This window comes from Gopherus flavomarginatus, chromosome 1 (genome assembly GCF_025201925.1).
Source record: "Gopherus flavomarginatus isolate rGopFla2 chromosome 1, rGopFla2.mat.asm, whole genome shotgun sequence".
Classification (NCBI taxonomy): domain Eukaryota; kingdom Metazoa; phylum Chordata; order Testudines; family Testudinidae; genus Gopherus; species Gopherus flavomarginatus.
Window position 1 is genome coordinate 290,420,948 of NC_066617.1, and position 12,538 is coordinate 290,433,485.

Here is a 12,538-nt window from a genome sequence, read left to right on the forward strand (position 1 = left end):
TATTCATTTTGCTCAGTTCAGTATTCTGACAATTTACATAAGAAGCACCAATTATAGTTAACATTTTTAATTAAAATTAACTTTTTGAGCCATTTTACTAAAATGTAGCACTGTTAGATGTGTTAGCAGCCAGAGGATACCAGTTAAAGCAACTGGAAACTCATTTCCCATCTGTTTTAATAATTTGGTTATCAGAAACCGCTATATTAACATTATAACATTTAAAATATTTTTAATTCCTGACACCTGCAATTTAAAATGAATGAGATCCTTTAAATGATGGTGAGACATGCAAATGAATTAGAGGAATTTTCTGTCTAGCTGCTGGGAAATAATTTGATCCTCCTCCCTTCCTCAGTAAGTCAGGTTTTCCAAAATATAGCTGTTGCAGACAGTAGATGTCTTACCTGGTTGTGCAAAAGAATGGCTGATATGTGCTGTTATGCATATTAGTGTATCAACACTATGCACATATTTTCAATGATTATTTGTAGTAATATTAGTTATTTGTTTATGCTAGTTCGTATAATGCGTCAGATAGCTTACAGATGTTTGAGCATGGACAGTCCCTTCCCCAAAGAGTGTAGACATATTTGCAAACCAATAAATTTGAATTTAGTATGTTTTAACAAAAATAATCGTTTGTATTACTGACTCTCCAGAATGGGGATAAGAGAAATGGTTGTTGAAAGAGATGATGATGAACCAGCTGAGTATTTTCTCCTTTACAGTAATTGCCTCACAGCTCCATCAGTCTGTTAAGAATGTCAAGTAAAGCATAATGAACAACTGGATTTCATTATATTCCTGAACACGCAGCATAAGTGTGGTGCCCTTTTTCAGTAGTGTATAAGCTAGCTTGTGACATGAGCGACAAAGATTTTACACTTATGCTGTATGTTTGGGGCCTAACAGAAAAATAACGTTAAAAGCAATCATTCTTTTGTCTTGACTCATTGTTCCACTGCAAATCAGTGATAAAAGAAATACTAACATTGAAGTGATGACTTGTTTTACAGAGCAAGTTCTGCTAGATCAAAATGCTCAGACACCTCCTCCAAGCCCTTTTTCAATACAAGCTTTCAGTAAGGGGTCTGCTTGTAGCAATGGACAAGGATTTGATTATGGCCTTGCAAATAACAAAGGTAAGTTTATAGCTACAAACATTTTACGAAATAGTATCTTTTCAAACTTTTGCCTATTTATTTTTTGCTACTCATTTTCCAGGACTTGAGTAGACATCAGTGCCATTTGACACCCACAGATGTGCCCCCACAAAACCATCCATCATTATGGTGAAACGAGTTGCTGAGAATTGCAATGGCATTTTCTACTGTATTTTATGCAGTTAGTAATGTTGTAACTCATGTAAATTTATGCTTTACATAGATGTAAAGGGAAGGCTTTTAGACTTACTGGAGTTTTATGTTGGTCCCTTTAATTGCACTATTGAATAGCTTCATTGATAAATTAATGTCCTGTAAATTCCTACCGTGTTATCCACAGAATTATAATACAAGAATTACAGATTCTTACGCATTGAACCAGAAAGAGTGAGAACATTCAGTATTGTTCAAATTAGGCTTCAAAACCATTAGTTTGGAAAATTCTTTCAAGAAAGCCATGAGGCTTCTGGCCATCTGCTTTAAATAAGCTTAATTTTTAAAAAGGGCTTTTACATTTGATGACTAGGTAGAAGATTAGGTTTGATGTTTTGATTATAGATCGTTATAATATGAAGCATCACGCTAAGCATAGGGGGGAGGGATAGCTCAGTGGTTTGAGCATTGGCCTGCTAAACCCAGGGTTGTGAGTTCAATCCTTGAGGGGGCCACTTAGGGATCTGGGGCAAAAATCAGTTCTTGGTCCTGCTAGTGAAGGCAGGGGGCTGGACTTGATGACCTTTCAAGGTCCCTTCCAGTTCTAGGAGATTGGTATATCTCCTATTATTATAATAGCACAAAATTGCTCTGTCTAGTTTATGCTTGGAGAGCTCACATTAAAGTAGAATATTAATATGGAGTATAATGCTAGTAGTTGTTAAATTGGATTATTGCTTTGTATATGTAGACTTTTAGAGTTTAGGTTGATAAATATATGACCCAAATAGCTTATCCAGATGGTATTGTACAATAAATCACAGCAACATACAAAACAAAACAAAAAATGCAGCTTCAAGTTTGGGCAATAACAGTAGGGCAAATCACCTTGTATCTGCAGCTAACTCTTGGTTCTTGAGGAATATCATTGAAACGTGGAGCTTTGCTGTTCTAATCTTCTGTTTCTGTGGTCTAGGTCAGGGTTTCTCAGTTCATGGGTCGGGATCTAAAATTGGGTCACCAGAACGTTTCAAAGTGTCATGTGGCAGTTCTTGTGGCTCCTGTCCCGCAGGTCTGGCTGGGCTCGCCTCTCTGCTCCAGGCACTGCAGCCTCTAGGGTCCCAGTGCCACTCAGGTTTGGCCTAGCAGTCATGATGATGGGAGTCTGGGGAGGCCAAATTTGAGTGAGGGGCACTGCAGTCCCATGAGCCAGGTCACAACTCCACTCTCACAAATTTGTTCCAATCGGGGGCTGGGCCAAATCTGAGTGGCACTGCAACTCCAGGGGTTGCAGCACCCAGAGCGGAGAGCCAAGCCCAGCTAGCCCCACAGCACAGGAGTAGCAGGAGATGCACCTGTAGGGGAGGGGGGTGCCGGGCTGGACCCAACCCATCCAGGGCAGGGTCATAACCAGGGCAGGGCAAGTGGGGCAGCTGGTGATGCCACATGTCTCAGGCCAGACCCAGGTGGCGGGAAATGGTTCGGGCCAGACCCAGGGGCGGAGCTCGTGGAGGGAGCGCCACTTCCACCTGTGGACTCACCTCAGCTGGTCATCCAGTCTGTCTTGGTTGGGGGAGGCACAACCAAAAAATTGGGGGGGTGACCCAGCACCCCTCCTCCTGTGTCGCCTCTGGTAGGGGGACAAATACGCTTGCTCATCCCAGGTGCTAAAATGCCTCTGCTCCAGAGGCTCCAGGCTATTTACTGGGTTGCAACAGGCCATAAATATTTACAAATAAGGCCTGAGTCCCAAAAGGTTGAGAACCACTGGTCTTGGTGACACGTGCTTTTGGGGTACGGGGTGAACCTCTGTTTAAAGCTAACTAGAGCTGAGGGCACACTTCAGGAGTAGGGTAACTTAGTTTTGGTCTTCAAGATGCTTTTAGTAATTAAAGTTTTTTTTAAAAGGGAGGACAGAAGAGGGCTTTCTCTAAACTTTTTAATTTAACTATTTTTCACTGTTCATACAATCTTGTGTAAAACTGTTTACATTGAAATACAGGATTTACATAATTTCACTAAAATTTTAATATGTGAATGTTTGTCTATTCTTTATTATAACTCAATCCATCCCTAATGGGATCCCTTTTTCTGGATGAAGATTAGAGAAAATTCATGCATTTTCATAGTTAGAAAATTAAGCTTTGCCCACTCCAGTAGTTTTTCCCTCTTTTTTTTTTTGTTTTTAATTGTTTTCACAGTGTACAATGTAAGAAGTCATTATTTTCTTTGCCTCTACTATTAAGTCTTTTTCTGATGTTTTCGGTATTATTTAGCCCATGGGGGAGTAATTTCCCCTCTGAGATCACTCTGTGAAGTACTCTTTTTCCCCAGCCTAGCAATCCTCATTTCAAAATGGTGACTCGGTCCTGAAGCACACAAAAATACAAGAGATGGTCAGTTTGTGGGGCAGTATTACAGATTGCCACTGAGCACAGGAATTGTATAAGAAGAATAAAACATTAACGGTAATTTTCTGTGATAAGATTAAAGGAAAGGAAGTTTCCTCTCAAGGTCTGTCAGAAAGAATAAAATCCTGAAGAGAAACTTGCTAAGTTCACTGGTATACATGAATGTGTTGTGATTCATTTGACTAGCTCCATGGTGGTTTCTATGGCATGCCACTGGAATATTCCAGCTATGGAAAAGTTAGATCTTCATTCTGTTACTAGCTCCCAAACCTTTTATGCAACATTAGAGTTTTTATTTAGCTTCAAAATCTAATGCACAGTTTGAGTGAGCAGCTCTGAATCATTGTTTTAAATAGATAAGAAGGTAAATGAAGATACCTATCTTGTACTGTTTGTGCATTTCCCAAGAGTGCAGAATCTGTAATTACTATACTTGAAGGAGCAGAAAGGTTACTTCCATTAACTGGAGTTCAAGTTACTTGTTAGAACAGACCAAATCTTCTGCCATACATCCCCAGTTCTGTAGAGTTTGTTTTGAATTCCAAGGGGTCAAAAAAATAAGTGTGTTAGAGCTATGTGTTTATATATAATCTCAACCTGAACACTGTCATGTCTTGATGAGTCTGTGTGGGCCCACAATTGCACACTTTCCAAAGGGCTTTGGTGTTAGTGTGTAGATGTACCCAGAGTTTAGTTCTGTACTAGTAAACTATTCAAAACTCCAGTTATAGATGAGTAACCTTTCTTTCCTACAATTTTAAAAATACTCTTCTGAAAATAAATGGAATGGATGAGCCTTACATCCCAAGCATTGTATCACACACTTGAAAGGCGTATGTTCTTCACCCAGAAGAAACAATCAGTGACAGATTAGAGTTATATGTTAATTGGAAAAAATAAATTTACAGGTGACAAAAATCTCATAAATCTCATTCTGTCCTCCAATCCAGTTGTCAAAAGAGACACATTAGCTTTGGTTTTTTTGCCCTTCAGCAAAATATATGGTACACACCTGACCAGTTTAGATATTCCAGCATGAAAAGATGAATGCACTAATGGATTTTTTTAAAAGTACCCAATTTATAAGTCATACTGAATGTAACATCTAAAACATTTTACTCTAGACATTTTTTAAAGAGAGAAAACATACTTATAAAAATGGGCTGAGAAAAAAGACTGACTGGCTTCCACAAAGTTGTTTACATATAGGAGAGAATGAGGCTTGTTTGCAAGATTTGTTATAGTGAAGTACTTGATATATCAACTATCAAAAAAACAATAATGACCCAGAAAGAATAACTAGTCTAATATCTCCAGTGTCAGCTAAGAACATCATAAATCCTTCTTTGAGGAGTGTCCCTGCGGGTGCTCCACTTGTCACCCTGTAATTGGTAATTGTAATTAGAGATTTTTAGTAGCAGTGCCCGGTTGGGCTGCGCACACGCCGTAGCCATCTCACATCGTTCTGTGCAGTTACATAGCAGTGCACAGTCGACCGTCCCCCAGTTCCTTTTCTACCTCCTTTGGTTGAATCAGAGTGACAGCCTCTCTTACCTCAGATAAACTTAATAGTTCATAGTTGTTCCTGATAGTGTTAACTTAGTTGTAGTTAGCTACCCTATCCCCTTGCTCTTCATATCTTATATTTTACTTTATTTTTTCTTCTAAAATATATATATGTTCCTTCTCTCTTTTACCTCTGCCTCCTTGGCAGATACTCAGCTATTACTTTAAAAAAAAAAAAGAAGAAAGAAAGAAATAAAAACGGGATTTATCCCTGTTCTTTCTCCAGAAAACTTTCTCTCTGGGGCACACCCAGCTCACCTGGCTTTAAATGCTGCCTGACTTGCAAACTCTCCGTACCAGTCTTTGATGGCCACACACACCATTGCCTTGGTGAGACACACATTATCCAAAACTGTCCGCAGAAAACTGGCAGCCTGGACAAATAATGCCAGGGATCTCCAATTGAAGCTCCTTATGATAGAGAGATCCCTCATACCAGCCTCCGACCTTGAGTCCAGGATGCCTCCTGGTCAATGTTCGCCAGCAGCAGCGTCTGATGGGATTGGCTTCAACAACAGCTGCTAAGTAGCCTGCTCCTAGAAAGGCTACCAAAAGGCGGCCACACTCACTCCCACACAGAGAATCACCTAAAATAATGAGATCCCAAATGAAAAATCTGCCCCAATACCAACGGCACCCAGAGCACAGGCCCACGGGGCACCAGGGACATCCAGTACCAAAACTTTCCGAGGAGCTAAAGATCCTATGTGGGCAAGCTCTAATGGAGTTGCATGCAACAAAGTCAAACTTCCCAGTGGGAATCTCCTCTACTTGATACCAACAGTACCCCTCTAGACTGGGACCAAGCCTAGTAACCACTTCCTATGGATCGGCCCCTCCTATCTCCAGTGATGAGGAAGAAGAGGATGAGGCAGTAATATACACTCCTTGCCATTCCTCACCTAAACATGGACCTTATCATCACAGACATCTGCAGACATGCGGAGCTGGCATGGTCAACACCTCCTATAGCATTCCCACCCATACTGGATCCTTGGGCAATGTATAGGGCCAAATACCTTAGCCCCCCTAACCCGCCTAGAACCAGATCAACATGGTCCCCTTCACCAATTGTCCCAGGACCCTCAGAGACACAAGAGGAAGAGACTGAGGAGCCTGAGAACACAGCTGAAGGTGACACTCTGCCGCCCACTCACATCTGATCTTCGTCAAGAGACGAAACAATAATGCTACCTCTCCCCCCACCCCGTGGGTAGCTGAATCCCTGGACATTTTGCTCGCACAGCTACCAGAGACCCAACACAAGTTCACTCGAGGCATCCCCAGCAGCAAAGATTGCCCTACCAATTAATGATGCTATCATGGAGCCTGCAAAAATAATCTGGCAGACACCTGCTATAGCCCCTCTCTCACGTAGGAGGTCTGACAAAAAGTATTACGTGCCAGCAAAAGGAGCTGAATTTTTATTCACCCATCCAGCACCAAGCTCTCTTGTGCAGTCAACCAAAGAGGAAAACTACACCAGTCCAGAGCGACCCCCCATATGTTAAAGACTGGAAAAGGCTATACTTCTTCAGACGGAAAGCTTGCTCCTCTGCCACACTCTAGTTCTGCATAGCGAATTATGTGGCCCTACTGGCAAAATACACACACAATCTGTTTGCTAAAATGTCAGAATGTATTGAAAGTTTACCTGAGGACAGAAAACCAGTATAAGGCAAATGTTTCTGAAGGGTCTCCCATTGCCAGGATGGTCCTACAGGCCTCTCTTGACTCTGCAGAGACGGCAGGATGGTCCATCACTACCTCCATGGTTAGGGACTGTGCATCCTGGCTCCACCTGTCTGGTTTCCCAAGAGAGGTTCAAGCAACTGTTGAGGACTTACCCTTTGAAGGGCAAAAATCTTATTTGCTAACAAAACCAATGACTTTCTACACACCTTAAAGAACTTAAGGGCAACCTTAAATACCCTGGGCATATACATACCTACAAATAAAAAGAAATGGAGCATGTTTTATAACCAGAGTTTCCGGTCTACACCATACTCCCAGTCACAAAGACAGTACAACCAATGGTGTAAACAAAAACAGAACAAGTTGGCAGAACCAAGATGAATCTTCGATGTCTCAACCATCCACCTCCCGACAATCATTCTGAATGTGTAGTTGAGGGACAAGACCTCCACACACTCTGATTTCTGAACCAGATACACCCCCTGCCCATTCGGAGACCGTCTGTTACCATACTACCCAGTCTGGAACACCCTCACAACAGACCAAATGGGTTCTAGAGATTATCCAGAAGAGCTACTCCATCTCATTAATTTTTAGCCCACCTACCCATACCCCCTTCCCCATTCCTCTTCAGGGACTCCTCTCATGACCACCTGTTACAATAGGAAATAAATCACTTCATACAATTAGGTGCCGTGGAACTCATACTAGCCACACACGGGGGAGAGGTTTTTATTCCCATTACTTTCTAACTCAGAAAAAAAACGGCAGGTGGAGACCCATCCTGGATTTACAAAAACTCAACGAATTTGTGAGAACATGTTTCTAATAATTCTGGCATTAGAAAAAGGAGATTGGCTCTCAGCCCTTGGCCTCCAGAACGCTTATTTTCATATTACCATTCACCTGCCACACAGAGGATTCCTGAGATTCATCCTTGGGAAACAGCATTTCCAATACAGAGTACTAACCTTCGGCCTGTCCATTGCCCCAAGAGGTTTTTCCAAGGTTCTCACTGTCATTGCAGCTCACCTCCGCACACAAGGAGTGATGATATTTCCATACTTAGACGAAAGCCTGATAAAGGCACCAATGCAGCAAGGAGCAATAAACGCCACATAGATGATGATAACCCTGTTCATGGATGTAGGATTGCAAATAAAGGTACAAAAGTCCACACTGGTTCCTGTCCAAAAGTTGGAATTCATAGGGGCCTTCCTCAGTTGTCTCACAGCAATAGCAATGTTACGCAAACAAAGCTTTCTCACTCTAGTCAACCTAATTTCAGTGGCGATGGACAGCCCACAAGCATCTATCAGAACATGCTTCCAACTCTTGGGGCTCACGTTGGCAACAACATTATTTGTTGTAAAATATGCCAGACTCCACATGAGATGCTTACAGGCCTGGCTTCGAACAGTGTATATACTGCACAGACACTCACTCTCTCAACAGACTACTCACAATGTCATGCAGGATAAAAGACTCGCTAACATAGTGGTCACAACCATACAACGTCTGCTCAGGAGTCCTTTTCCAATAAAAAGCTCCAACCATGAAAATCACGACAGATGCTTCCCTAGTTAGTTGGAGGGCACATCTATGTGACAATACGATCCAAGGCTGCTGATTTCCAGCGGAGTCCAACCTGCACATAAATTTATTGGAGCTAAGGGCAGTCCTAAATGCATGCAAGCACCTTCTCCCTTTAATCAAGAACAATGCCATCAAGATCCTTAAGGACAATATAGCATCATGTTCTATATAAATCGCCAAAGGGGAGCAAGTTCATACTTCCTGTGTACAGAGGCAATACGTCTTTGGAATTAGTGCATTGCCAACAACATAGAGATATCAGCATCCTATCTTCCGGGATGTCTGAATACAACAGCAGATCAACTAAGCAAGGATTTTTCACAAACCCATGAGTGAGAGATGGATCCCAGAATTCTCAAAGCCATATTCAAACTATGAGGGTTCCCCACCATTGATCTCTTTTCAACAGCTCAGAACGCCAAGCGCTCACAATATTGCTCCCAGGCCAGATTGGGACACCACTCCCTAGGCGATGCTCTCCTCCTAAAATGAGAGGCACCACTGATGAGTGCATTTACTCCGACTCCACTCCTAAGCCAAGTCTTTCACAAGATCAGGCAGGACAAATCCAGGGTCATTCTCATTGCACCCACGTGGGCCAGACAAACGTAGTTCCCATACTTGCGTCAGATAGCAGTGAAACCGCCTTGAGCCCTTCCCTTAGTGCCTCACCTTCTATCACAAGATGCAGGACACGTCTGTCACCCCACCCTTGCAGTACTGCACCTCAAGGCCTGGTTACTTCATGGCTGACGGGTTGAGAAGGACTGTTCTGAAGTGAAGATGTACTACTGAACTCTCAGAGACTAAGCACAAGAAAGACATATATCCATAAATGGAAACGATTCTGCACTTGGTGCCAGGACAAACAGATCTGTCCACAGTCAGCCCTACTGCCGGGAATCCTCGACTATATACTGGGGCTTAAAAAATTGGGGGTATCCACATGCTCCATCAGAGTACACTCAGCTACCATCACCTCCTTCTACGACAAGATGGACGGAGTCACTGTATTTGCTCACCCGATGATTAAATGCTTCATTAAAGACATAGAAAACACTTATCCCACACTAAGAAACCCTATACCTGTGTGGGACTTCAATCTTATTCTATGTAGTCTCATGGGAAAACTGCTTGAACTCCTTGCAACTTGCCCCTTGTTGCACTTATCAATTAAGGTGGCTTTCCTCATTGCCCTCACATCCGCAAGACGGATGGGAGAATTCGGTGTCCTAATGGCACACCCACTTTATACAACATTCTTTAAGGATAAAATAATCCTATGACCGCACCCTAAGTTCATACCCAAAGTTGCCTCCCCTTTTCAGTTAAATCATCCCATTTACTTAACTATATTTTTCCCGAAGCCACATGCTGATGGGAGGAAGGCCTCACTCCACGCTCGACATTCACAGAGCATTAGCTTTCTACATAGAAAGAACAAAAACATTCAGAAAATCACCTAGACTGTTTGTTTCCATAACAGAATGATCAAGGAGCCAAACCATCTCAAATCAGAGGCTATTCAGATGGATAACTGGATGTATATATTTGTGCTACCAAAGCAACAATCTGCAACCCCCACCAGGAGTCCGCACACTCCACCAGACTGTTAACAGCATCTGTAGCCTTTCTCAGTAATGTACCTATCGTCATTTGAAAAGCAGCTACCTGGGCATCAGCCCATCCTTTCACTAACTACTATGCTTTAGAACAACAATCAACAGCAAATGCTCAGTTTGGACTCTAGTGTTGTTCACCATCAGTAGACCAACTCCAAAGCCCCTCCTGTCCACTGACAGATCCTGCCCAATAGTCACCTAACGTGGAGCACTCACAGGGACACTCCTTGAAGAAGAAGAAGGTTACTAACCTTGTGCAGTAACTGATGGGTGTCCCTGTGGGTGCTCAACTAACCTCCCTCCTCCCCTCTACTTCGGAATGTCATGCTGATTCTCTGAGGTGGAGAAGGAACTGGGGGACGGTTGGCTGCGCACAGCTATATAACTGCACGGAGCAGCACAAGACAGCTATGGCACATGTGTGGCACAACTAGGCACTGCTACTGCAAATCTCTGATTATAAGCACAGGGCGCCAGTTACCTAAAGTGGAGCACCCACAGGGACAACCATTTGAAGAACCTCAGTTACTGCACAAGGTGAGTAACCATCTCATCTGCTGAAAATATGCGCCAAGCAAAGATAATGGATCTTGAGTTATTTTGGAATTCTAAAAATGTACACATTCTTAAATAGTTTTTTCCCCCCTAAAGCGGACATGGAGGTGGTAGTTTTATTTAAAATAAATAAATAAATAAAAATTACTAGTTGACCTAACTTTCTTTCATTGATATTTTTATATACAGAAAAAGTATAATACAACTCTTGACCTAGAATTCATTGTTCTGAAGATGGGCATTTTGAATTTATGAATTCTGCACTAAACGTATCAGTTGTCTTTAATGTAATGTGGGATGGGGCAGTAGTTGCAGAAGTAGTGATTCTTAAGGTTTTTGTTGTAACACTGAAATAAAAATGGTTACTGTTACCCACAGGTGATCGTTTGGATATAGGTGATTCAGTTCCAGCTCTTCTTTCATAGTAATTTTGGTTTCTAATTTGTAAAACAAACATATAGTATTAGACAGAATAAGGAAAATATTTAATTTTGGTGTTTTGGATCTTGTAGGAATCATTAGAATCCTCTAGTCTTTTTCTCCTTTGGAGAATTTATTTAAAAAATCTAAAAAACTTCAGTTTTAAAGTGAGTTGTTTATCTGTTTCCTGTTTGTTAAAATTATTTTTCCGCTAGTGCTTCTGTAGTATTGTCAAAAGTGATATGGGATGTCAGAATCTGTATTTAAAGGAACACTGTTGGAGTGTGGTAGATGATAGGGGCCAAAATTATTGCTGCTAACATCTCAAGATTTGACCTTTAATGATTTATTATTGTATGCACCTTATGTTTGCAACATGCATGTAATTCTTTCTTTTCCTTTTTCCAAACAAATGCTCTTTCTTCAAAACAAAACAAAAAAATCACCACTTTCCTGAGATACCCTCCAGCGGCCAATCCAATATGCAGATGGAGTTCTCTTAAGGAAACGCATTTCAGTTTAAAATCAAAACATGGTTGTAAATAATGGGGAGCTTTTTTTAACTGTGAAAAATACCTTGACAGTGTTCTTTTAAGATACCTGCAAAAGCAAGCAAGTACTTTCCTAAACTTGACACACACACATACATAGAGATAGAGAGAGATACCTGCCAAAGCTTAATTATATTTTATTATCTTAACCCTCTCATCTGGCTATACTCATCTCAGAGTTTTGTTTGCACTTCTGTGTATTTCTGTGAATGGTAGCTGATTTTTTTGTGTTTGGCTCCTTTTGTTTGTTTTTAGCAAGATATGGGTGATTTGAGATGCACTTTGTAATGTTTTAAATAACAAGGATAAAGAAGTCATGATTCTTACAAACCTTGTTCATATTCTTCAGTATTTGCATCACCATTCATGGGGTGAGGTCTCTACATTTAGCCATGTTTGTTTTATGGTTCTAAGGGATTTTTTCTTCAATTGTGTAAACGTTTGTGCCGTATCTTGAGTTTTGGAATCAAAACTAACTATGATGTCAGAGATTAGTGCACTTTTTATCAATTATCTTCATCTAAACTTCATTCAGCACCATTTACTCTGCCTTTGTGGAGGATGAAAAATAACAGGTTGTAGTTTTGACTGTTTTGCTCACTGCAGGTGACCAACTGAGTGCCATACTGAATTCCATTCAGTCACGGCCTAATCTCCCAGCTTCTTCCATCTTTGATCAAGCTGCAAAACCTCCCTCTTCCCTAATCCACAGTCCATTTGTGTTCGGACAGCCCCTTTCCTTCCAGCAGCCTCAGCTTCAGAGTAAGTCTGTCAGCCTTACCTGCCTCATCTGTCCATTTCTG

At 41.5% G+C, this 12,538-nt stretch overlaps 1 protein-coding gene across 14 annotated transcripts in view; it reads left to right on the forward strand.

The window, feature by feature from the left end:
- MYCBP2 (MYC binding protein 2) overlaps window positions 1-12,538 on the forward strand; it is a 445,111-nt gene that overhangs the window by 352,045 nt on the left and 80,528 nt on the right. For 10 of the 14 annotated variants that reach the window (XM_050946493.1, XM_050946502.1, XM_050946519.1 and 7 more), the window contains 2 exons: window positions 1,020-1,145; window positions 12,342-12,497. The exons of 1 other annotated variant lie outside the window; for it this stretch is intronic. In XM_050946493.1, coding sequence (XP_050802450.1) covers window positions 1,020-1,145; window positions 12,342-12,497 — 282 coding nt within the window. The remainder of the gene's footprint in view (window positions 1-1,019; window positions 1,146-12,341; window positions 12,498-12,538) is intronic. 3 more of the 14 variants (XM_050946549.1, XM_050946558.1, XM_050946587.1) reach the window with 1 other exon arrangement.